Source organism: Cetorhinus maximus, chromosome 5 (genome assembly GCF_964194155.1).
Source record: "Cetorhinus maximus chromosome 5, sCetMax3.hap1.1, whole genome shotgun sequence".
NCBI lineage: Eukaryota > Metazoa > Chordata > Chondrichthyes > Lamniformes > Cetorhinidae > Cetorhinus > Cetorhinus maximus.
In genome coordinates, this window is record NC_135883.1 from 74,924,278 (window position 1) to 74,951,725 (window position 27,448).

At 38.8% G+C, this 27,448-nt stretch overlaps 2 protein-coding genes across 19 annotated transcripts in view; one reads left to right on the forward strand and one right to left on the reverse strand.

The window, feature by feature from the left end:
* Positions 1 to 23,839, forward strand: part of fam228a (family with sequence similarity 228 member A) — a 56,298-nt gene extending 32,459 nt beyond the window's left edge. For 7 of the 9 annotated variants that reach the window (XM_078542052.1, XM_078542055.1, XM_078542046.1 and 4 more), the window contains 3 exons: positions 3,112 to 3,199; positions 7,771 to 7,915; positions 15,590 to 15,850. In XM_078542052.1, the coding sequence (XP_078398178.1) occupies positions 3,112 to 3,199; positions 7,771 to 7,915; positions 15,590 to 15,641 (285 nt within the window). In that variant the 3' untranslated portion in view covers positions 15,642 to 15,850. Of the gene's footprint in view, positions 1 to 3,111; positions 3,200 to 7,770; positions 7,916 to 15,589; positions 15,851 to 23,695 lie in introns of those variants that run through there. The other 2 variants (XM_078542047.1, XM_078542048.1) reach the window with 2 other exon arrangements.
* LOC144680734 (intersectin-2-like) overlaps positions 17,418 to 27,448 on the reverse strand; it is a 217,153-nt gene continuing 207,122 nt past the window's right edge. For 9 of the 10 annotated variants that reach the window (XM_078542045.1, XM_078542041.1, XM_078542042.1 and 6 more), the window contains 2 exons: positions 25,601 to 25,774; positions 17,418 to 23,597 (listed from right to left, as the gene is read on the reverse strand). In XM_078542045.1, coding sequence (XP_078398171.1) covers positions 23,440 to 23,597; positions 25,601 to 25,774 — 332 coding nt within the window. In that variant the 3' untranslated portion in view covers positions 17,418 to 23,439. The remainder of the gene's footprint in view (positions 23,598 to 25,600; positions 25,775 to 27,448) is intronic. The other variant, XM_078542038.1, reaches the window with a different exon arrangement.

A 27,448-nucleotide genomic window follows, 5' to 3' on the forward strand; every position in this document is an offset into this window, starting at 1 on the left:
CACTCCTTTGTCCTTTGAAATTTCTTGTACTTTTTTAGTAGTTCAGTCAATGGAGCAACCATTCTGCTAAAATTTGGTACAAACTTCCGATAAAATCCACCTATGCCCAGAAATCTCAAAACTCTTCTTGTAGGCACTGGGAAATTCAAGATGGCTTTTACTTTCATATCTCATGGAACCACCTGACCATGCCCAACGGTATGGCCTAGATATGTAACTTGTGCTTTTGCAAATTCACTCTTAGCCATGTTCATCACCAAATTAGTTTCTTGCAGTCGATCAAACAATTTTTTCAGATCTTATAAATGCTCCTCCTATGTATGAATGTAAATTACCAAGTCATCAATATAAACAGCACAATTGCTCAGCCTTGCAATTACTTTGTTTGCCAGTCTTTGAAATGTTGCTGGTGCATTCTTCATACCAAATGGCATGACTTTAAACTGATATAATCCATCTGGCATCACAAAAGCTGATATCTCTTATGCTCTTTCCAATAACAGTACTTGCCAATATTCTCACAGCAAGTCAATCTTTGTGATAAACTCTGTCCCACTTTCTCAGTAGAATTTTCCAACTGTGGAATAGGATATGAATCAGCTTTTGTCATTGCATTCACCTTCCGATAGTCCACACAGTCTTTATGTTCCATCCGGCTTTGGCATCATCACAATAGGTGAACTCCAGTTACTGCAACTAGACTCTATGATGTCATTTTGAAGCATGAATTTGATTTCTTTTTGCACTTGAGCTAATTTTACTGGATTTAATCTACGAGGATGTTGCCTTATTGAAACTGAATCTCTTACATCTACATCATTGATGGCTAAATTTGTTTTCCCCAGCTTATTCCCCCAGATAGCTTTGTGTGACTGCAATAGCTTTTCCAAATCACTTTAACACTTGTCTGGAAGGTAACTCAGTATTACATTTAAATTTTTAAATACTCCGTCATTGTCCAATTTAATTAGAAGAAAGTCAGTTTCAGAATCCTTCATTCTACCTCCTTTTGGTTATCTTCCCTGTCAAGTACTTTTTAAGCATATTTACGTGACGCACCCTCTACTTCTTTCTTCTATCTGGAGTATTTATTAAATAATTTACTTCACTCAGTCTCTCTCCAATCCTGTAAGGCCCACCAAACCTTGCCTTTAATGGATTGCCTGACACTGGCAACAATAACCTTCTCTCCAACAACAAAACTATGAGCTTTTGCCCTCTCATCCATACTGGTGTCTTCATCACCTGCTGTGATATCCTTAAAGGTTCCTTAGCTAACTCTCATGCTCTGTTCAATTTTTCTCTGAATTTTGTCACATAATCCAAAGTTTCTGAACTTTGACGCAGTAGTTTCTCCTGAATCAACTTAAGTGGTCCCCTTATTTCATGACCATAGCCTAATGCAAAAGGACTAAGCCCTGTCGTTTCATTAGGGGCATCCTTAATAGTAAATAACAAGAATGGAATCCCTCGATTCCAGTCCTGTGGATAGTCTTGACTATATGCTGCCATCATAATTTTCAAAGTTTGATGCCATCTCTCTAAAGCACCTTATGATTCAGGGTGATAAGCTGATGACTTAAAATGCTTTATTCCCAGGCTGTTCATTACTTCCTTAAACAGCCATGACATGAAATTTGAACCCTGATCCGACTGTATTTCTTTTGGTAACCCATAGCTTGTAAAGAATTTGGTCAACTCCTCGACAATCCTCTTTGCTATAATATTTTGTAAAGGTATCGCTTCTGGAAATCTTGCAGACACGTCCATGATTGTCAGCAAGTACTGATTTCCACTTTTAGCCTTGGGGAAGGCCCCTACAAAATCAATCTGGACTCTGGTAAAAGGTTCCTCAAATGTTGGAATCGGAATTAAAGGTGCAGGTTTAATCACTGCTTGAGGTTTTTTGTCACCTAACGTGTGGCATATTTTACAGAATTTGACTACATCTTTATGCAGTCCAGGCCAATAGAAATGTTTTTATATCTTCGCCTGAGTTTTCCTAATTCCTAAATGTCCAGTGATGGGAATTTCATGAGCCACTCTCAATATTTCATTTCTGTATTTGCTGAGACTTCATTCTAGCTTACCCATCTCCATTTCAAATGCATGTTTTACACCTAATCCCATTTGCAAGGTTCAAACCTTGCAATCTGACTGTCTGCAGTTTAATTAAACTAGACACGCGCACACAAACATACAGACACAACACAGTCCCCACAAGCCTGTTTTAAACTATCCTGTAGTAATATTAGGAAAAAAATGACCTTTCCTTTACAAAGTTCAAGGAACAGCAATTGACCTTTTAAATATGGAATTTACAGCCCCCTGGACCCAATATTGAGTTTGACAATTTCAGACTGTAACCTCTGCCCAGCCACCACCCCCCACCCCCCCACCAAATATTTTGCTTTTTTAACGTTTCAGCCTTAGTCTTGTTTTTCCTCTTTGCTTTTGGATTGCAGCTGCCATTCACACGTCCTTAGGTCACATCTTTTTGTTTCTATACTTGTCTCATTTCTGCTCCCTTTGGCTCAGTCCCACCAACTCTTTTGTCAATTAATGTCTTCTGCCATATCACATGCTTTCCGTTTTGTTCTTTTTCCACTCTCTCCATTTGATCTGATTAAAACCTATTATATTTCAAGCTTTTTCCAGTTCTGATGAAAGGTCACAGACCTGAAATGTTAACACTGTTTCTCTCTCCACAGATGCTGCCAGACCTGCTGAACATTTCCAGTTTTTTAAAATTTCCATGCCTAGTTGGGTCAAATGGCTTGTTTCTGTGCTGTATATTCTGTGTAATTCTATATAAGTACCCCACCACCCTGATCTCTTTCTTTCGGTTAAAGAGATTTTCCCTGTTATTGTCTCTTGCAGGTCCCTGTGGTATAATTAATAAGGATATTAATTTGAAATAAGGGTATTGTAGGTGTTTCCAATGTAATTACTGGAGCTTTATGGAGTAATTTGCTATGAGAAAATTTCCCAGTATTTATAGAAAAAATCTTTTTCTATGCATTCTGTATTTTTAAATACCAAGGTTTATTGAGTGTAATTATTTTGTAATTAATTTTGATGGCATTTCTATAAGATTTATTCTCCCTGCAGACAAGGACTTCAACTCTCAATGATCCTCTGCTGTTGCAGAGTAGAAACAAGAGTGTGGAAGACAATGCCATATTGCAATGTCAAGAAGGTTTGTGGAGTTCATTTAAAAGTTGGATTTCAGTTCATGGGAATAGTTTTGCAGGTGGAAAAATCAGAATCAGACCATTTGGTTGGAATGTTGGGAAGAGCTTCACTTTATACTGTCTGGATAATCTTGTAACTAAAGTGTGCTTCAACCTTCTTCAGATACAAAGCAAGACATAGTTAATATTTTACTGTTAATTCCTGATATTGACCAGACTTAAAATGGTCTTTATAATACAAAATAAATTCCTTTAATCATTAATTTGAATAATTTCCTGCTAATAACAAAGCAAATAGCCTTTTTGTATTCATGCAATACCCTTATTGGCAATCTAAATTTGGATCAATTAAACATCCTCAGTTGATAAATCAGTGAGTCTGAAGGTAGCCTATCAAAATAGAAAGTGTAAGTCAAAAAAGAGAGTTGTAACATTGATTTTTGGAAAGTTGATGACCAGTGAAATCACCTGTCCTGTTTAAAAATAAAACGGGTGGTGGCATTCTGTTCTAATTCCTGTCTGAATCTGTGTTCCTGCAAGTCTGGCCTCTAGTGTATTGTCAACTCTTTTTGCCCACTGTTGACAGCCCTAAACTCTGAAATTCCCTTTCTAAACTTACTTACCTTTCCAGTGCCTTTTCTTTATTTAAAAAAAAATCTCCTTGAAAACCTACCTCTTTGATCAAACTTTTGGTTTTTGTTCTAATCCCTTCCTGTGTCTCTGCATTCATTTTTTTGTTTGATTATGCTTCAATGAAGAGTCTTGAAATATTTTTCTACATTAAGATTATAAGAAAAAGGGTGCAGGAGTAGACCATATGCTTCCTCAATCCTGCTCTGCCATTCTGCCTCAACTCCGGTTTCTTGCCTGCTCCCTTGATTACCTGAGTGACCATAAGTCTGTCCCTATCAACCTTGAATATATTCAATGATGGAGCATCCACAACACCCTGGGGTGGAGAATTCCAAAGATTCACAAACCTTTGAGTAAAGAAATTTTTCTTCACCCCAGTCCTAAATAATTAGCCCCTTATCCTGAGACTATGTCCTGTGTTCTGGATTTCCCAGCCAGGGGAAACATCCTCTACGTCTACTGTCAAGCTGCTTCAGAGTCTTAAATGCACTCTATAGGCTGAAAGTCTCATTCTCTGTCCCTCTATATATTTTGATCTTCTTTCGTTCTTTTCCCACAAGGACCTAACTCCTGAAAGAATCAGTTTAGAGCTAGCACAAATGGCCAACAAATTGGTATTAAATTGCAGTTGGGAACATATCAGGGTAGCTGGTTAGGAAGTTATAAAATATTTTGCATTGTCCAAGTATGAAGTAGTCTTAGTGGAGATTAATTGCTGGAGACATGTGACCCTACAATCTCTCTCCTAAAGTTTTATTTTGGATTGCATGCCACAAATGAAAATAATGCTTCATCTCTAGCACTGATATTTCAAAAACAAATAACCTTTTTGAAGAAAAGTAATCCAGAATGATAGAGAAAAAGAGGAAGAGCCAGGTGGATACCTGCTCTTGATTAGTTCAGCTGAGCTATCCTCGAGGAACTCTGAGACTTTTGCTAAAAAGGAATTAAACTCTTTCCTCGCTCTGATCTGTTATGTGAATGTTGTAGTATTGAACATAACACAAGCATTAGGAGCAAGAGTAGGCAATTCAGCCCCTCGAGCCTGCTCTGCCATTCAATATGATTATGGCTGATCTCATTTCGGCCTCAACTCCAATTTCCCGCCCTCTCCCCGTAATGTTTCAACCCATTGCTAATTAAAAATCTGTCTATCTCCTCCTTAAATTTATTCAGCGTCCCGGTATCCACTGCACTCTGAGGTAGTGAATTCCACAGATTCACGACTCTTTGAGAAAAGTAATTCCTCCTCATCTCTGATTTAAATCTACCCTCCCTTAGCCTAAAACTATGGCCTCTGGTTCTAGAATGCCCCACAAGGGGAAACATCCACTCCACGTCTATTTTGTCTATCTCCTTTAGCATCTTATATACCTCAATTAGATCTCCTCTCATCCTTCTAAATTCTAGTGAGTAAAGGCCTAAACTGCTCAATCTCTACTCCATAAGGCAAGCCCCGCATCTCTAGAATCAATCTAGTGAACCTCCTCTGAACCGTCTCCAATGCAACTACATCCTCCCTCAAGTAAGGGGACCAAAACTCTGCACAGTACTCCAGGTGCGGTCTCACCAATGCCTTGTACAGTTGCAACAGCACTTCCCTATTTTTATACTCTATTCCTTTAGCAATAAATGCCAAAATTCCATTTGCCGTCTTTATTACCTGCTGCTCCTGTATACTAGCTTTCAGCGATTCATGCATGAGGACACCCAGATCCCCCTGCACTGAAGCGTTCTGAAGTTTCTCTCCATTTAAATAATAGTCGCCTTTTTATTCTTCCGACCAAGATGGATAACCTCATACTTATCCACATTAAACTCCATCTGCCAAATATTGGTCCATTCACCTAACCTGTCCATATCCATTTGTAAATTTCTTATTTCTTCATTGCAACTTACTTTCCCACCTATTTTAGTGTCATCTGCAAAGTTAGTTATAGTACCTTTTATCCCTGAATCCAAGTCATTAACATGGATTATAAATAGTTGGGGCCCAAGGACAGAACCCTGTGGTACCCCACTAGTTACAGCTTGCCATCTAGAAAAAGACCCATTTATCCCAACTTTCTGCTTTCTGTTGGTTAGCCAATCCTCTATCCAAGCTAATATATTACCCCTAACTCCATGTGATCTTATCTTGTGTATTAATCTTTTGTGTGGCACTTTATCAAAGGCCTTCTGGAAGTCCAGATATACTACATCTACAGGATTATCCACTTTGCTTGTCACATCTTCAAAGAACTCTAGCAAATTAGTCAAACACAATTTACTCTTCATAAAACCATGCTGACTCTGATGGATTGCATTTTGACTTTCCAAATGCCCCCATTACTACTTCCTTAATAATGGATTCCAACAATTTCCCAACGACAGATGTTAAACTAACTGGTCTATAGTTTCCTATTTTCTGCTTCTCTCCCCCCCACCCCACTCCCTTTTTGAATAGCATTTTTCCAATCCACTAGAACCTGTCCAGAATCAAGGGAATTTTGGAATATTATAGCCAGTGCATCCATAACCTCCGTTGCCACTTCCTTTAAGACCCTGGGATGTAGGCCATCAGGTCCTGGGGACTTGCCACCCTTTAATCCCAATAGCTTGCTCAATACTTTTTCTCTAGTGATGGTGATTGTTCTAAGTTCCTCCTTCTCTATACCCTCTGCACTACCTGTTACTATTGGGGTGGTACTAGTGTCCTCCACTGTGAAAACTGAGGCAAAATATCGATTAAGCGTCTCTGCCATTTCTGTGTTCCCCACTATTAATTCCCCAGTCTCATTCTCCAAGGGACCAACATTCACTTTAGCTACTCTCTTTCCTTTTATATACTTGTAGAAGCTTTTGTAATAACTGGTTATTATCCTGATCCCTCAGACCCTCTCTACCATCGACAATACTCAAGTCAAGAGAGTTATAAAATGCTTACCATTCAGCTAGGTGGATGCAGCTGTAACAATGCTCTATGGTCTCAAAACCACTCTTAGCAGAGCTATTTGCTTGGTCAGCAACCTACTACTGGACCCCTCCAACACCAGTAGACAGAAGTAGCAATTTGATAAGGTTGCTTCCCAGCACTTTTTCTCCCTACAGTCTCTACCACTGATAAGGACGTGGAGCAACATCAAGGGAGTATCATCACTTAGTTCCCGCATTCACCCACCATGTTGTTCCTTCACTGTCACTGGATCAGTATCTTTTCATAATGCCATGGGGGTGCAGGGTGGGAGAGAAGCTGTCACCACAAGAGCTTTGACAATTCAAGGAGGAAGTCTACCACCAGACACCTCAGGACAACTAAAGGTGGACAATAAATGTGCTTTACTGGTGACTAATATCCCAAGGGCATTTGTTGTTTTAAAAAAGCATAAAGCTGAATGTTAAATATGATTTAACAATTAAAACAAAATAGATGATTTAACATAATTATAACAAAATAGAGGAGGAAAACAAAGTCGAAACTAAAGTTAATCTGGCAAAGAGCAAACTACAGAGAAATGAAAGAGGCTGGACAAATTGGATGGAAAGGTTAATTGAACAGTTGACTAACAGTGTGAAACATTTAAGTGTGAGGTTAATACAGGACGTTCTAGGAGCATCCCTGGGGCTATTTTTTACATTCATTCATGTGGTGTGGGCGTCACTGGCTAGGCCAGCATTTATTGCCCATCCCTAATTGCCCTTGTTCAGAGGGCATTTAAGAGTCAACCACATTACTGGGGGCCTGGTGTCACATGTAAGCCAGACCAGGTAAGGATGGCAGATTTCCTTCCCTGAAGGACATTAGCTGTGTCTGAAACAGTCAGATAGGGTTAAAAGTAAAAGTTGAAAAGTTTATATGACAAATGTTTGTACATATTATGTATCCAACAGTCAATTGAACATTTTCTTCGGTGTAATGATTTTAATTACTGAACTTTTACTTCTATCTGTAATCCTACCCCAGGTAAACTTTACTCTTTGAAAGAAACTGAAGAATTTCACAAGTCACAATTACCTCTGGTTCCACTGGGTCGCCAAAATATTGACAGCATCAAGTGGCTCAGTGTACCACTAAACTATATTGAAAGTGACATCCGACAAAGAATCAGGTAGTGAATACTTTGCAATATTCGCTTTTTCATTTCTGCCCTCATTATTCTTCTATGTTAGAGTAATTGAAGTCTTTGGCTTCAGAAGTCATGGACAGTCCAACCTTCAACTTGTCCACAAATACAAAGATTAAGCAATTACAATTAATTACATTGGCAGCATGAAATTTCATTAGAATGGTGAAATGTAAACTTAGTCTTTGTTTCACTGGGGGAAAGTATTTCAAACACCTTCCTCTAAAAATCATTTTTACCTTTAAATTATACCCTGCACAATGATAAAAAAGGTGCATTAAGTCAACTGCTGATTTAGTAAATGTAGGTCCAAAACTTCATATTCAGTATGTAGTAAATAAATTGGCAACCTTAATTTTATTTGTATACTTCAAGCTTCCACGCTGTCTAAAAAAAAAGCAGTTCTATAACGGCACAGTTAATGTTCTGGCAAAGGCTTTACAACTAAAGATATGTACTTTGGAACTTGAAGTAACAATGCAAACTTGATGAAAGACAGCAGATGCAGAAACTAGTAAACAGTTTTACAACTGGTGGATTAGTCAGCTAATTGAAGAAAGTAATTATTAAATGCCTCAAAATTAAATTTGTGCTCAAAAACAATATGTAAAAAGATGTGGAGTTGAGAAGAGTAAGAGGCGACATGATTGAAACATATAAGACCCTAAGGGGTCTTGACAGGGTGGATGTGGAGAGGATGTTTCTTCTTGTTGGAGAATCTAGAACTAGGTGTCACTGTTTAAAAATAGGGGTCACCCATTTAAAACAGAGATGAGGTGAAATTTTTTCACTCGAGGACCGTGAGTCTTTGGAATTTTCTTCCTGAAAAGGTAGTGGAAGCAGAGTCTTCGAATATTTTAAGGCATAGTTGGATAGATTCTTGGTAAGCAAAGGGGTGATAGATTATCGGGGGTAAGTGGGATGCAGATTTCAGGTTACTATTAGATCAGCCATGATCTTGTTAAATGATGGACCAGGCTCGAGGGCCTGAATGGCCTACTCCTTGTATGTTTGGAAAAACTCGATCAATGCCAGCAAAATGAGAGTTCTTCAAAATGGTTCTTTATCACAATGTTGTCGTTGGGAATTTGCTGTTTGCATAGCAGTTGTTATATGTGCATACGTAAGTGGCAATACCTTCACAAATAGTTCATTCGTGGTGATGTGCTACTGGATATCCCAAAATTCTAGAAAAGCTGTTTGTATACAAGCTTATTCTTTAAACCATGAACATTAATCAGTTACTAGGTTTGATTGCTGATCTGTGGTGAACTAGGAGAGTCACATTTGACCTCGTTGCCCATGGGCTAGGGAAATGAAAAGCCAATCACTTTCTTGCAGTTGATCACTATCTCCTGAGCTCTCCTGGAAAAGTATGTTAAGTGTGGATGTCAGCTTTACATATGTAGAATGGCCAATTGGTGAACATTTTAGAAAGTGACTCAAAGTGTCAGCCAAATTTAGGAGACGAAGGAGAAAATTTGGTGAGAATTAGCACTGTAACATCATATTTTTAAATGTATTAAGATACTGTGAATGCAGTAATCCATCATTTCTTGCATGAAATATTTACATTACATATTGTCAGCTCCCAAGTCTGTGCCCATTTTTCCTGTAAGCCCATGTTTGAACCTCTCTAATTAGACTTCAGCTCTGACAAAGCAGTGACTTGGCCCTAGCCAAAGTCACAAAAAAGTTGCATTTGACTGTGCCTGTGATGCCTCCTCATCCTTCTTGATCCTTTGACATGGTTGACCACACCAACCTCCTGTTGCCCAATGCAGAGGGACTGTTCTATTCTTATTGACCCACTAGCCCCACTGAATCTCCCACAATAGCTTCTCTTCCTGCTTCTGCACCATTACCTCATAGGTCCCAAGGATCTATCCTTGGCCCCTTCCTATTTTTCATCTATGGGGCACTGGTAACCTGGTGGCTATGTTACTGGACTAGCAGTTCAGAGGCCTGGACTAATATTCAGAAATATGAATTCAAATCCCAATGCAGATGCAGGGGAATTTTCATTCAGTTATCTAGAATAAAGAAACTAGCATCATTAATGATGTCCATGAAGCCACTGGATTGCTCTGTGAACACACACATCTTATGGTGAAGGAAAATCTGTTGTCCTACTTGCTCTGCCCTATAAGTGACTCCTTATCTGCCCTCTGAAAACACCTAGCAAGCCACTCAGTTGTATCAAACCTCTATTGAAAAGTCTAATAAAAATAAAACTGGACAGACCACTCACCATTGACCCAGCTGGACACCACAAAGGCACATGCAGCCTAGTCAACCCTGCAAAGTTCTCCTCACCGACATCTGGGGACTAGTGCTAAAATTGAGAGAGCTGTCCCACAGACTGATCAAGCTTCAGCCTGACATAGCCAATGATACTAATGGAGAACCCTATGTCCTGTTCCAGGGACAGGACAGACTCACCAGAGGTGGCAGCACTGTGACATAAAATTGTGAAGGTGTTGTCCAAAACATTGACTCCAGACACCATGAAATCTTATGGCATCAGGTCAAATATGGCAAAGAAACTCCTTGTTGATTATCACCTACCACTCTCCCTCAGCTGATGAATCAGTGCTCTTCCTCATTGAACAGCACCTGAATGCATCTTTCAAGAGCACAAAAGGTACTGTGGGTTGGAGACTTCAAAGTCCATCACCAAGAGTGGCTCTATAACACCACCACTGACCAAGCTGGTCAAGTTCTGAAGCCCAGATTAGGCCTGGATTAGTGCAGCTCAACACCATCCTGGGCAAAATAGCCTGCTTGATTGGCACCCTATCCACTACCTTAAACCTTCTCTTCCCTCCACCGCCGACACACACTGACAGCAATGTGTACCATCTAAAAGATGCACTACAGGAACTCACCAAGGCCCCTTATACAGCACCTTCCAAACCATGACCTCTACCATCTAGGCAAGGACAGCAGACGCATGGGAACACCACCACCTGGAAGTTCCCCTCCAAGCCATGTGAGCAAATAAAGAAAATCTAAATGCTGTGCCTTGGTAATGTTATCTGAAAACGTGCCGGGTACCACATGTATGCTGACGACACCCAAACCTACCTACCAACTCTCTTGACCTCTTTGCTGCCTCTATCAGATTACTTGACTGACATCGATTTGTGGATGAGCAAAAAAGATTTTTGATTGAACATTGGAAAGATGAAAGCCACTGTTTTTAGATTCTGCCACAGACTGTTAACTGGCCGATCCAGCCACGGTCTCTGATTGAATCACATCTTTTGTAACTTGGATACCCTATCAGCTCCTGAGTTGAGCTTCTAACCCCAAATCCACTCTAAGTTCTACCTCTGTAATATTGTCTTCTCTGCTCTGCCTCAGCCCACCTGCTGACAAAACCCTGATCCATACTTTTGTTACTCCATACTGTGCTGGAGAAATTCCATCAGCAATACTTCCACCACATCCTCTGGATTCAATATGAGAACTGTCAAACAAATGAGGACTGTCAAACAAATGCTCACGTCTTGCTTGAAGCTATCTCCACAAGATTTCAGTCAAAACTCCTGCAAAATGAACTTCAATTGACTGGAAGCCATGTCTGGATGGCAGAAAATCATCTACCCTGCCGGGTCCTCTCTTCTCAACTCTCAAATGGCTAACATTCCAAGGGAGGACAAAGGAAATGTTTCAAAGACACTCTGAAGCTTTTCCTAAAGCACATAAATGTTGACCTTGATGACTGGAAGGAGCTTGATACCAATCATTTATAATGGCGATAACTTGGCCATCCAAGCTGCATCATGCTTTGAGTCACAATATCTTATGTTGAGGCAGAGTGGTGGCAGAGAAGGAAAGAAACAGAAGCAAATCATGCACTCTGGATTACCTCGTGGGTTATAGTGCCCCATTGCCCAAAGATCTGTGGGTCAAGAATTGGCTTCTTTAGTCACATGAAGACCCATGGCAGAAACTCTCAATCCTGAGTAGATGTCATATGAACAAAGAAATAGGAGCAGAAGTAGGCCATTCGGCCCTTTGAACCTGCTCCGCCATTCAGTAAGATCATGGCTGTTCTGTTTGTGTTTCAAATTCCATATTCCCTGATGACTTTTGATTTCCTTGTCTAACAAGAATCTATCTACACCTGCCTTAAAATTATTCAATGACCCTGCCTCTGGCGCATTCTGAGGCAGAGTGTTCCAAAGTCTCTCAACCCTCAGAGAAAAAAATTCTCCTCATCTGTCCTAAAAGGGCAACCCCTAATTTTAAAACAAAGCCCCCCCTAGTTCTGGACTCACCCACAAGAGGAAACATTCTTTCCACGTCCACCTTGTTAATACTGTTCGGGATCTTCTATACTTCAATCAGGTCACCCCTCACTCTTCTAAACTCCTGTGGAAACGAGCCTCATCTGTCTAACCTTTCCTTGTAATACAACCCGCTCATTCTAGGTATCAATCTAGTAAACTTCCTCTGAACTGCCTCCAACATATTTACATCCTTCCTTAAATAAGGAGACCAAAGCTACACACAATATTCAAGATGTGGCCTCACCAGTGCCCTGTATAACTGAAGCATAACATCCTTACTTTTATGTTCATTCCTCTCATAATAAAGGATAGCATTCTTTTAGCCGTTATTACTTGCTGTACCTGCATACCAACTTTTAGTGACCCATGCGCTAGAACACCTAGATCCCTCTGCACCTCGGAACTCTGCAGCTGTTCTTTGTTTAAGTAATACTCTGCTTTTTTTATTCTTCCAGCCAAAGTCATTGAATCGAAGGACAGCTGCTGCCAACAACATGACTGTTCCTTGACTATTCCAGTGTTCTTCTGGCCAGCTTCCCATCTTTCATCCCCAATAACCTTGAGCTTATCCAAAACTTCTATTTTTATCCTAGCTCATATCCTGTTCGCCCATCACCGTTGTGCTTGCCAACCTGCCTTGCCTCCTGGTACCCCAATACTTTCACTTTAAAATTCTTATCTTTTGTGTTTAGATCCCTTACCTAAGGCAGGATAGCCTTGCCATAGAGGGAGTGTAACGAAGGTTCACTGGACTGATCCCTGGGATGATGGGATTGCCCTGTGAGGAAAGATTATGGAGACTGGGTCAATATTCTCTAGAGTGTTGAAGAATGAGAAGTGATCTTGTTGAAAGATAGAAAATTCTTAGTGTTCAACAAGGTAGATGTAGGAAGCTGAAGGGTGGGGGGCGGGGTGGGGTCCAGAACCACAGTCTCAGAATGAGAGACAGGCCATTTAGGAATGAGATGAGAAGAAATTTCTTCACTCAAAGGGTGGTGAATCTTTGGAATTCTCTACCCAGAGGGTTGTGGAGGTTGAGTCATTGAAAACATCCAAGAAAGAGATTGGTAGATTTCTAGATATTAAAAATATCAAGGGAAATGGGGATAATGTGGGAAAATGGCATTGAGGTAGATGATCAGCCATATCTAATTGAATGGCAGAGCAGGCTTGTGGGGCTGAATGGCCCAGTCCTCCTAAGTTCCTATCTTCTGTAGCATTGATCTTCCCTACCCATCTCAGTCACCTCCCCCAATCCTATATCCCTCAGGGAATTTTGCGTTTCTCCAATTCTGGCCTTTTCTGCTCCATTCTTGGGTGGCTGTGCTTTCAGCCATCTAGGCCCTGAGTTCTGGAATCCCCCCTAATACCTCTCTCTCCCTTTAAGGCACTCAAAGTTACTGAGGGAAGTGAAGAGTGAAATTGCAGAATCTCTGGCCACAAACTTGCAATCCTTCATGGACATAGGGGTAGAGTGAGAGGACTGGAGCTTTGCAAAATTGCACCCATTTTAAAAAGCAGGAGAGGCTGATCAGGTTCACATCTGTGGTGGAGAAACTTTGACACTCAATAACCTGGGACAACATTAATTTTCATTTGGAAAAGTATGGGTTAATAAATAAAAGTCGGCATGGATTTGTTAAATGCAAATCATGTACGTAGTTGAAGTAATGGAGAGGTTTGTTGAGGGGGTGCAGTTGATGTTTATATGAAGTTTCAAAAGACATTTTGCAAAATACCCCATAATATACTTGTTAGCATGTTCAAGACCATGGGACTCAAGTGACAGTGGCAGCATGGATACAAAATTGGTTAAGGGACAGAAAGCAGTACCAGTAACTAGTGTGAATGATTATTTTTCAGACTAGAGGTGAATATACAGTGGTGTTCCCCAGGGATCAGTATCAGGATCACTACTTCTCTTGATATATATTAATGAACATAGGGTGTGTTTTCAATGATTGTAGATGACATAAAACTTGTAAATGTAGTCAACAGTGAAGAGGATAGTAACAGACTTCAGGGTGAAACTGGTGAAATGGGCAGACTTGTGACAGATTAAATTTAATGGAGAGTTATGAAGTGATGGATTTTGATAGAATGATGGTAATATGAACTGAATGATACAGCTTTATTGGAGTTGTAGGAAGAGACATCTGGGGGTTATATCCACAAGTCTTTGAAGGTGACTGGACAAGTCGAGAAGGCTGTTGGATTTATTAATAGAAGGGTTGAGAACAAGAGCAAGAATTTATACTATAAAACGCTGATTAGGTCTCAGCTGGAGTATTGTATTCAATTTTGGCATGACTTATGGAAGCATGTCAAGGCCTTAGGGAGGGTGCAGCGGGGATCTACTAGAATGGTACCATGGATAAGGGACTTCAGTTATGTGGTGAAACTAGAGAACCTGAGGTGGCTGTTCTTACAGCAGAGAAGGTTAAGGGGAGATTTGATGGAGGTGTTCAAAATCATGAAATGTTTTGAAAGAGTAAATAAGGAGAACCTTTCCAGTGGCAGAAGGGTCAGTAACCAGTGGCCATAGATTTAAGGTGATTGGCAAAAAAAACAGAAACGATGAGGAAAGATGTTTTTTTTACATGGAGTTGTTATGATGTGAGATATATGCTACCTGCAAGGGTGGTAGAAGCAGATTCGGTAGTAATTTTCAAATAAGTGTTAGTTAAATAGTTGAAAGAGAAAAAAAATTACAGGAAGAAACAGCAATGGATTGGGATTAAAAGCAAAATACTGCGGATGCTGGAAATCTGAAACAAAAACAAAAATAGCTGGAAAAACTCAGCAGGTCTGACAGCATCTGCGGAGAGGAACAGTTAACGTTTCGAGTCCGTATGACTCTACATCAGAACTGGATTGGGATTAATTGGTTATCTTTATGAAAGAGTTGACACAGGCACAATAGGCCAAATGGCTGCCTTCTGTGCTGTGTGATTCCATGATCCTTAAAAACACACCTCTGACAAAGTCACCTCCTTTAGCTTGCTGTCAATTCTTTTGTCTAATTATACTCTTGTGAAGCACTTTGGGTTCTCTTACTAAAGACACTGTATAAAAGAAAGTTGTTGTCATAAAATTCAAAGCTGCAGAATTTATTTAATTTTATAAACAACTGAATGTTATGATGTACGGTCATTGACCTGAAGCATTAACTGTTTCTCTCTCCACAGATGCTGTCTAGCCTGAGTATTTACAGTATTTTGTTTTTTAAAAATTTCTGGCACCCAGAATATTTTGCTTTTGTATGCATGTTTGACTAACCAGTTTAGTACTGAACTTGTACATTGGATTATTTTTAACATTACTTTTATTTTAACATTACTTTTATTTTATCCATACAAAGGAAACAAATGTTTCAGAAAACTAGACACGTGACTCCATCCATCTATACGTAAAGATGCAGATTTGTAAGAGGCTCTTCCAAGACTGGCTTTGAGTATTCTGATTGCCTTCCACAATATGGATAAGCAGACATTCCAGATTAGTTTAGTTTAATTTGTGTCCGAAGATTTGCTAGTTCCTGTAAATTGTCATAGGCCTTCTTGCATACCAGCTATCTCTAAAACTAACTGGTAATAAAATGTTACTTAATTGTGAAATGTAATGACTATTATTGTTTAATGACTGCATTTAAAAGCTTCTAATAAGCAAAGAGCAGAGATTGCCAGAATCTAATGTGAGAAGTACTTACTACACACAATTGAAGACATTTCTATTCGTCATTGCTTATCAAAGAACTGACCAAACACAACAGCAATTCACACTGCTTATTAAATGTATCAATATTTGCTAAAATGAAAAAAACAAAATACCCATTTTAGATCTGGGGGTCTAAAACCACAGAAAAAGCTGGAAATACTTGGGTCAGGCTGCATCCGTGGCCTTCTGAAAAAGGGCTTGACCTGAAACATTCTCTTCTACTTCTCCATGGATGCTGTTTTCAGCTATTTCTATTTTTATTTACAAATGCTTGTGGTTTAGTGCAAGTACATCTGAGGTAGAGAGAATGACCAAATAATTTGCTGTCAGCTATCACTTCGGCATAATAAAATGATAACTTGTGGTGACCCAGCAAATGAATCACAGGAAAGTTGCAGAATCTTGAGGAAACTTTGGCAGCAGACCATTTATATATGGGGTAAGCAGAAACAATTTCCTCCCAAAAAAAGTGCCAACACCATCAGAATAAAGTGTCTCGGAAACAGCTAGGAAATTTATCGCCTATGTTTAGAGAAAATATTTATTGAAGAGGTGTTGATAATATCATTCAATTGTTGATTCAGAGTCTGACCTTCGGTTTAATAATGTTTTTATTGAGTCTGCTTCAAAGACCGGAGAATAACATGGTGGTATTTGATATATTCCAGTTGCTAGTGTACAGAGTAAGCATCGTCTGTTGCAACTGTTGGGTTTTGCTTTCATTTACCTAGATTTTAAGCAGGTAAAAACACACTAATTGTAGAGAATAGGAGGTCTATTTTAGAGGTGCCCAATGATATTGATCTCAGGAATCTTTAATATCCAAAAAGTATGAGTAGGGCCTGATTTTGTCTTCCCTGGTGAGGCATTTGTAATTCTAGATTTTTGGCATTTAGTTGAGCATATCCCAATTCAGGATAGAATTTGAGTTTGGTATTTAATATTGCTATCAAACATCAGCTTTGTATTTTTAATGTTTACAATAATCTTGTTTCCTTATCTGACATATATGCAAAATTCCACATTTGAGTTCAGTGGAAGGCAGAATTGGAGTGTAAAACAGGTGCCTGATTCAATTACTGCCAGTTTCTTACTGGGTGGGTTAAGTTAAAATTATTCCCATAGCATGAAAGAATTTCCATGGGCCAAATTACATTGCTGTATGCTTGAAGGCTAGATTTGCATAAAATCAAAGGTGGCAGTATGGAATAGGTGCTAGGCATCCATACCAAATGACATTAGAATCTTTAACATGCAGCTGAACCACTGAACCAAACTTGCTTTATCATCTAATTTAAACAAATAGTACCTCTAACAATGCAGCACTCTTGCAGTACTGCACTGGAGAATCAACCTAGATTATGCATTCAAGTTCTAGAGTGGGTTTTGCATTAACCATCTTCTGTTCAGAAGGTGAACCTTATTTCATTGCTATTCCCATAAAGCAAAATGTGGACACAAATTCCATCCAGTAAGTTGAGTGTCAATTTTATTGACAATGCATTTTTGAGAATTATCAAACTGCATACTATACAACAAAATTCAGTCTACAAAATATCAAGCAACTGAGACATACCACAGTAGTGCAAAGAGATTCTGTACAGCAGACTGCATAGAAAGGGCAGTGGCATAAAAATAACAGATTTTTAAAAAAAGGTTTTACATGATTTAATGCAAAGAAAAAAAATGAACATACATGCCAAGACCTTAAATATTAAACTATATAACTTCCAGTTGCATTCCCCCTTTAAGCCCCCTGTAACATGCTTATTTTCAATACTAGTAACAGTTTAACAGTGGTTTGACTGAATTATCAAAGAGGTTTAATACCTCAGTGTGTTTTCATAACCTTTCATAGCTATTGCTAGGTAGGAAAAATATTTGGCAAAATAGACATTCCCTGTTCCCTCATTTATAATGTACATTTTTGCACTCTAGAAAACTAATGCTGCACAGCTTGCAGCTATTTTGGGTTTTCATACATTCAAATTTAAAGGTCAGTTGCAAACATTTTAAATGACCATTAAATATACCATATTGTGGCATGATCTGGCAGTCAATGCCAATTTCATAGCAGCTTGGTCAACTGTACAATGATTGCTTTCAAGATAGTTGGGAAAAAGTCAACAATAAATCATGGTATTTATATAGTTCTATATAGTTTAGCATATTTTTGTTTGAAATTAATTTTTAAGGAATAATCAGAATCCTCACATTGGGCATTTATTCACTTTTTTACTGGATGCTGTGCAATCATTACAGTAGCTAGAGTAGTTTTCAGACATTACAGCAGTCAGATGTTGCTGAGGTGCCTAGAGGATTTCTCCACAAATCTAAGCATAGTGGTAGTCAGGAAACCTATTACCAGAAGTTCAGAAGAGTTTTATTTGAATCCTGAACTCTGCCACCTTATGTTGCAAGTTCCTGCTTGGCCACCAGATAGAAGAGTAAAAAAGAATGGACACATAAGTAATGGTGAATTAAGTAAGGATTAATTAACCCTTAATTGTAAAGAGTCATTTTTAGTAAGCAATAGAGCGATAAAGGCAGTTGCTTTCCACCCACCATTTCTGATGGTAAACACAGATGTTGCTGAAGAAAAATAAGAGGTGAAAATTTGGTGTGGTTTTGAGCTACACTCACTAAGAAGGATCCACAAACAATACGGTACTGTGCTGGGTTGGCTATATAATCATGGCTCAACATCCCTTGTTGGGAGAGGACATTGAATGAAATCTGTATGTTTTTTACTCTACCGACCACAAGATGCCTAATGGAAAATGTGCAAGCATCCAACTCTGCTCTTGTTCTCCTCCACCAAAATCCCTTCTCCAATCACAGTGCTCAGTTGAGCTCACACAAGGAGAGTCAGTTGTATGAGCTATCAGAATTGCTGGGACTCTTGAACTGTGCAGCAATACTTTTAGCACGGGAAGTACACTTCTATTGAGACACTCGATAGGGGAGGATATGGGGTAAAATTTCCATGGGGGTTCTCCCAGCTCCTGTATTGAAACTCAGAATAAACAGGTTTCTGCCAATTTCATACCAGAAATGTTGGGGAACACAGGGAGGAACTGTGCAGTATTAGTAGGGAAATGGTGTTGGGGAAATTGATGGGATTGAAAGCTGATAAATCCCCAGGGCCTGATAATCTACATCCCAGAGTACTTAAGGAAGTGGCCCTGGAAATAGTGGATGCATTGGTGGTTATCTTCTGAGATCTATAGACTCTGGTACAGTTTCTACAGATTGGAGGGTAGCTAATGTAACCTCACTATTTGAAAAGGGAGGCAGAGAGAGAACAGGGAATTATAGAGCAGTCAGCCTGACGTCGGTAGTGGGGAAAATTCTAGAGTCCATTATAAAAGATTTAATAGCTGAGCACTTGGAAAACAGTGGCAGAATCGAACAGAGTCAGCATGGATTTACAAAAGGTAAATCATGCTTGACAAATCTACTGGAATTTTTCGAGGATGTAACTAGTAGAGTTGATGAGGGGGAGCCAGTGGATGTGGTTTATATGGACTTTCAGAAGGCTTTCGACAAAGTCCCACAAGAGATTAGCGTGTAAAATTAAAGCGCATGGGATTGGGGGTAGTATATTGAGATGGATAGAAAACTAGTTGGCAGACAGGAAACAAAGAGTAGGAATAAATGGGTCTTTTTCCGAATGGCAGGCAGTGACTAGTGGGGTACCGCAGGGATCGGTGCTGGGACCCCAGCTATTCACAATATATATTAATGATTTAGATGAGGGAACTAAGTGTAATATCTCCAAATTTGCAGATGGGTAGGAGGGTGAGCTGTGAGGAGGATGAGCTGTGAGGATGATGCAGAGATGCTTCAGTGTGATTTGGACAAGCTGAGTGAGTGGGCAAATGCATGGCAGATGCAGTATAATGTGGATAAATGTGAGGTTATCCACTTTGGTAGCAAAAACAGGAAGACAGATTATTATCTGAATGGCTATAAATTGAGAGGGGTGAATGTGCAACGAGACCTGGGTATCCTCGTACACCAGTCGCTGAAGGTAAGTATGCAGGTGCAACAGGCGGTAAAGAAGACAAATGATATGTTGGCCTTCATAGTGAGAGGATTTGAGTACAGGAGCAGGGATGTCTTGCTGCAATTATACAGGGCCTTGGTGAGACCACTGGAATATTGTGTGCAGTTTTGGTCTCCTTATCTGAGGAAGGATGTTCTTGCTATAGAGGGAGTGCAGTGAATGTTTACCTGATTTGTTTGACTGATTCCTGGGATGGCAGGACTGACATATGAGGAGAGATTGAGTCAGTTAGGGTTATGTTCACTGGAGTTCAGAAGAATGCGGGGGAATCTCATAGAAACCTATAAAATCTAACAGGACTAGACAGGGTAGATGTAGGAAGGATGTTCCCGATGATGGGGGAGTCCAGAACCAGGGGTCACAGTCTGAGGATACGGGGTAGACCATTTAGGACTGAGATGAGAAACTTCTTCAGCCAGAGAGTGGTGAGCTTGTGGAATTCGCTACCACAAAGTAGTTGAGGCCAAAACATTGTACGTTTTCAAGGAGTTAGATATAGCTCTTGGGGCAAAAGGGATCAAAGGATATGGGGAGAAAGCGGGAGCAGGCTATTGAGTTGGATGATCAGCCATGAAAATGGCCTACTCCTGCTCCTATTTTCTATGCTTCTATGTTTGTGTTGGTTACAGTGGGTGTGAGAGAACTCCCATGAAAATTTCAGGTGCGTATCTGATTTACTTAAAGATTTGAATATGGGGTTACTGGAAACCTATTCAGGTAATGTATTATGTTTAGAATTTTACCAGTGGACTATGTGCATAGCTCTGATCATTACCTTCCCCATCAAGTAGCAATGATTGCTTTTAAATTAATGTATTCAATTTGAACTTGAGTTAAAGGTAATAATACTGAGATGTCACTTGAACTTGCAGAGGTAACATATCCATTATTATGATTGTATTTTGTAGATCTCAACTAAATGGAAGGAAAATATTTCATTATGGTGCCTTTACATTACTGTTCTGAAGGGTCATCAACATGAAACTTTCTCTTTCCAAGATGCTGCCAGACCTGCTGAGTACTTCAGCATTTTCTGTTTCTGTTGTGGTTTTCATTTATTGAACTATCTGATCCATTAGTTAAGACTTTCAGCCAGATGTAGAAGTTAAAAATGTGCACATGAAAGCTTTGTTTGTCTGGCTATAGGATGAATGTGCCCTGTGCCATAAAATAAAGGACTGCATAGCACCATGAGCTCCCATATATTACTGCTTTCAGCAGTTCTGTATTGGAAGGATTATATGATTGACTACACACAAATATGTAGCCTTTTCACCAACTTGCACTAAACTTAGCTGCAACAATCAATCTTGCAACTTCCAAGACTAAGGAACATAGATAAGAGAAGTTTCAAATTATGTCTTCAGTGTGAATACCAGAAAGTGATTTTTAAAAAAAATTATGTTCTGGTATCATCTAACAGCACATGCACAGTGATACTAATCTATCCTGTATTATAAATACATCAAAGGACAATACTTGCACCATTCCGAAGTAGTTTTTAAACAAAATTTTTATGTTCAAGCAGGAAACCCAAAGGTGTGGCAGTAGGTTCAAAATAAATTTTGCTTATATTCTTGAAACGAAGCAATGTGAACTGTTTGAAAGCCTACTGCACCTCTGCAGGAACATAGCAGAATAACATTTTAACCACTGCATAAACAATATTTCATGTAGAAAACCAACAATTTAACTGATTGTGGATTCTCAAAAAACATTAGTTAAGAATAATGCCAGAAGAAATGAGACAGATACTAGTAAATAATTCACCTGCATACATCTTAGTGCATGCTTTCACTCGGTAGTCAAAGGAATGCTGGCAGTACAGTAAATAAAACCAGATAATGGTAGAAATGCAGAACAAGTCAATCAGCAACTGAGAGTGAGATAGGTCGATATTTTGGATGTAACCCTTCATAACTACCTGAACCATTAACCTGTCTTTCACTTTCATATTCTGCCCAACCTGCTGGCCATTTCCAACACTTGTTATTTTACTTTACATTTCCAGCAATTGTTTTTTTAGAGCATGTTAAGACAACTTCCCTGAAGTCTGGACTAAACTAATCTATGGTTTCTCAAGTAAATGAGACCAGAAGAAAAAGGAACCCAATAAGTAATTTCTACCTCTTATAACCTCTCTTTAACCATTCACTCTCACTCAGTCCAAAGAGGTTTTCTGCTGGTAATGCTACATCAGTTAAATGATATACAAGTACAAAATACACATCTTAAAAAATCTAACCCAGATCTTAAATATGCAATATAAACAAATCTAATAAAGGAGCTGGCACCTGAGAAACTAGTCATCAAATTTGGTCTGATTTGATAAAATATTTTGCTTATAAAATCTGAAATTTCAAGGTAATACCATGTGTGAAACTATTTTCACCGATGTATAGAAAATTTACTGAAAGTGACAAAGCCATTAACATAGTTTGTGTGTGCTTCTATAATTTGAAGATGGACAAATATTTTGACATATGACTAGATAAAAAGGAGAAATAATTTTTCAAACAGTAAGATTTCAGTTTACAAACTACCTGAACTAAGGCAAGGAGGAATGTTGCATTAACTAGACAAAAACTGCTTCTATGGTAAAGATTTCTGAATGCACTGCTTTTATAATGTACAAAAAACAATTTGTATTTGCTTTTATTCAGTGCAACAAAAAGTTCTACAAAAGTGATTTTTTTTATTCAGTAGCTGTGGATCTCTTTCGGTTTTAAGCTGTTATAAGCAGCTCACAATTCCAGCAAATTACCTGAGATATTATGACTCAGTGTACACCACCCTTAATTTACTGTATAATGCCAATTTTTCACTCCAACTGTTCACTTGAAAATATATCCAAATTCTGATCGGTTACTTCAAAAAATTCTTCTAAAATACAGTTTTTGTAACTAGAGAAATGTCCAGTCAATTCAAAAGTTTTGTTTTCAGATTTCCAAAGGCTCAATTGTTGCTTGACTTCTTGTACTTTGCATAGGTTATTAGTCCCTCATTATGTTATGTTTAAAGTCAGCAGTGAAGTCACCATGCAGTTTGTTTAGAGTAGTTCTCAGCCAGTCAGGCTATCTTCAACTGGGGGAAATAATCTTGCTCCCTCATTGTCCACACTGGTGAAACTTGGATTTAATGTTCCTCATTGATCACTGATATAAGTTTATACTATTTGAGGAATATGGGCAGAAAGTGGCAAAAAAAAAGGCAAAACATTTGTGAGTTTGCCACAAGAAGAAGACTGGCACCTATTTGGCTACAACCATTGTTGAACATCACAGTGTACACTGGTTGTGAGGTTTCATTTGTTAGACTTTCTCCATAATCCTAGAAAAAAAAATTCTATATTTATTATCCATAGATGATTGCTACTATTTTGGTCGCTGAACATTCAAAATCCACACAATTTTGAAGCCTGAATTTCAAATTAACGTCTTCTGTTCATACAGCTGAAGATCAAGACGGACCCATATCTCCCCAGTCGGGACTTCATGTAAAAGAAGGCGCTTTGTAGTTGGTCCCTTGCCTTCTTGCTCCTTTTTGATTGTAGCTACAGGAACCTCTGTCCGACCTAGAAAATCTGACCAAAATATTATAAAATGTTATTGCTGAAATATCATATAATTTTATTGTTTCTCTCCCCTCCATTCTCCGATATTCTATCCTCTGTTCCTTAAGGTGCAGCCTCATAATACAGCATTAATTCTGCTGATACCAAAAGGCCTCTGGTATTTTATTCAATTTACTGGACTAGGAAGGGCATTGCCTTGCCCAACTTCCATACATGACACTTGGCAGCAGATGTCACTCGATATTGATGAAGAACAACAATCCTGACTGCCTTCCTCTACCACAGCCCTGAGTTACCGAGACCAACTGTAAAACACCTACCACCACCCTGGCTCAATACCAAACTGGAATAAACCAAGATCCATCCAGATGTGTGTCTCTAAAATCTAGAGTGGGAAGGCTCTTTATCTAGTGAGCAGTCAGAGAGCTTGCACTCTCTTTTGATGTATTGTCCATGTACGGAATGTATATTAATAAGGAGTCAATAGCAGATAAGATAAAACAAGCAATTTGATAGAAATTTAAGTATTTGCTAAGATCCACAATGATTGGATCAAAAAATTGTGATATTTACAAGAAGTCCAGAACCAGGTTGCCAGCTTATATGAGTGGAAATACTGATTTCATTTGGGATGGGAAAATACAAAAATAAATATTGTCAGAAAGACCACAAAGTATTGTGGGTTTGCTGATCTTAGAAAGGTGAGACAATACTAGTTTAAAAGTGTGCAAACCTGCATTCAAAGTCTGTAAGCAATTATATCTCTTCCCCATTACATCTTCAAAGGCACTTTTCAGTGTTCCTTTAAAGGCACTAGTAAGAATGCCTACTTCACAATGTTCAGCAACTGAAGCTCTAATCTGCCTGATCCAAGTCTGTGATAAAAACAAAGTGCTGGAAAAACTCAGCAGATCAGGAAACATCTGTGGAGAGAGAAACAGAGTTATGTTTCGAGTCCAACATGACTTCTTTGGAACCGAAGGGAGGCAGAAATAAGATGGGACTTATGCTGTTTCTCCACTTCTCATTTACCCACGAGGTGGAATCTTACATACAATGACCATCATAAAAGAACTAAAAACAAAAAATGTTGGAAATACTCAGCAGGTCAGGCAGCATTTGTGGTGGGAGAAATAGAACTAATGTTTCAGGTCATTTTTTTTATCAGAACTGGAGGGACAAAAAGAATTGAGATAGGAAAAATCAGTTCATCTGGGCAGGAACAGGCAGAAACCAAGTCTACCAGGCTGTTTCAATGGATCTTGGGAAGGAGGCAGAAATGGACTTTCATCAGAGATAAAAACAAAAAGCTAAAAGCTACTGCGGATGCTGGAAATCCAAAACAAAAACAGAATTAACTGGAAAAACTCAGCAGGTCTAGCAGCATCGGTGGAGAAGAAATCAGTTAACGTTTCGAGTCTTCATGACCCTTCGGCAGAACTGAGTATAGTTAGGAGAAAGGTGAAATATAAGCTGGTCTAAGGTGGGGGGGCGGGGGGAGAAATCCTGTCGGAGAACAGAACCATACTTCTTCAGAGAGGGCATTTCTTGAAGAGAGGTGGCAGTCAATTAAACACAGAGATAAAAACAAAAAGCTAAAAGCTACTGCGGATGCTGGAAATCGACTTTCATCAGTTCAGAAAGCCTTCACAGTATTTTGCTTTTGTATCATTGAAGAACTTATTCACTGTAATGGCAAGAAGGAAGGGGTTGGATCAAGGAAGAAGGAAGGGTCTAAAATAAAAATGACCACAGCTGCTTTCCACATTACTTTGCTGTCTCACTGGACTACATTTCCTTCAACTGACAGGAAAGATGATTTTTCTTGGCTGACTTATTAAAAAAAAACTTCGTAATAATTCAAGCAAATTTTATTTTAAATTGCTCTCTATTTCCTCACTGGAAGTTGGTATAGTGAGTGGGACTTTTAGAAACCATCAAAATATCACAATGCAATATATTCTGTTTGGATTACTCTGCTGAGAAAAAAAGGCTATTACAAGAGCTCTTACCATCAGGTGAAAACTGATCTCTTTCAAAGACTGTGATACACAATACATCTTGGTAAATGTCCTTGATAAAGAACTGGCAGTTAAAGCTCCACTTTGGATTCAAAGTGTCTGACAGTGTTCTGGTCGTGTAACATTGGGATCCCATGGTGACTTCACAGTAAGGATTGCTCTTTCCTAATAATGACATGGACCAGACAAGAGTTTTAAGTAGCACTTAAACCTGCATTTCAGACAAAGCGCTTTCACAAAACGTCCACTAAAATATTCATTCATTGTTCCTGACTAGTCAGGAGGCACCTTTATTTACAGGAATAAAGACCATAGACAAGTTACTAAATTTCTGCAGCATATACTCTTGTACAACCTTGCCTTGCACATTCTGCTGCGAAATGCTGGGTGGGACAAACATTTAGTTTGTTAGCTCTTGAATATACTATTCCACCTGAGGTGATTCATAATTTATAAACCTTCAAAAAGAACGTTAGAAATACTTTTCTTGTGGTGCATCTCTGGTCCAACTTCAGAATTTCACTTATTCCTTTTACCAAACATAACTTAACAAAAACTTGTGTTTATCAGCATTTAAAATTCAGACCCTTCTGTACACAACTGCTCGACTGGTGTCTGGCAGTTACACAGTACAGAAGTCTTGAAAAGGCATCGTCAAAATACAGGTTATTCCAATTTGCATGTACACATTGCTACCTTAAAACTCACCTAGGACAATAGCTCAAAATAATTATTGAGGTTCTGGTCCCTACACAAATGTTGAAATTAATTGCATACAGACTTGCTGCTCATTGTGTAATGTAAAGGACAATTGTACATTGTTTTTTCTCTCAGTGACTTAACAAATATGAATGTGATTACTAAGTCATTGTCACTGTCTTAGCAGTATTCTCTAAATTATTCTTACACTATTACAACTCTTCACCCAGTACCAGTCCCATTTCTCATCAAATGTAAACCAAGGTGTTGGTTTCTGGTGGAAAGGAATGAAAACATGTATATTTTAACATTGTGGGGTCTAAAACAGGCAGAACAGTAACCTATTTAGAAGTGCAGAGATCCATGCCTGATTTACACGGACGTTCAGGCCACTGTAAATCGGGAATAAGTACAGGCCTCATTCCAGTATGGTTCTGGCACTCATTTCAGATGTGGGCTCCTAAATTAGTTTGCACTAGTTGGAGTTTGCGATACGTAAGTTTCAACTGGCTTTTTTGTGTTTTGAGCAGCCTAACCAATGGTCCTTCAAGTGACTGCTGGAGACCATTCAAAGCAGGACCAAAAAACATTGGAAATCTTAAGTATTTTGTGATGTCAGATGAAGCAGGACTGTTCTAACAAGCTCAATGTTGAGCTGTTACAAAACCACACACACACTTTACCTTTTGGATTTGTAAAGTGCCCACAGATTTGTAAAGCACCCACAGAATGCACGATTTATATTGACTTTGGTCCTTGGATCTCTTCATTCTGGCATGTTGCTGGAATTGGGCTTAGTTTGGTGTGCTAATGAATTAATGCCCTAAAGTATTTAGTTAATATGCATATTCCTTGCTCACTGGAGTAATCACTAATGCTCAGGTTAGGTAAAAATGCAAATTCTAGGAAAAAGAGTGATTATTTTTCAATAACTAATAACCCATAAAAAATAAATGAAAAATTGAAATTACAATAAGCGCCAATGTATTTTTTCACATTTACATTCAATAAGTTAATATTTTATAGTGGAAATTAATCACTAGCAAACAGACCCAAATAATATACAAATGAAAATTGAAATTACACATTATTACATTACTTGTTTGTTAGCTGTAAACAATTTTAAATGTTGTCTCAGTG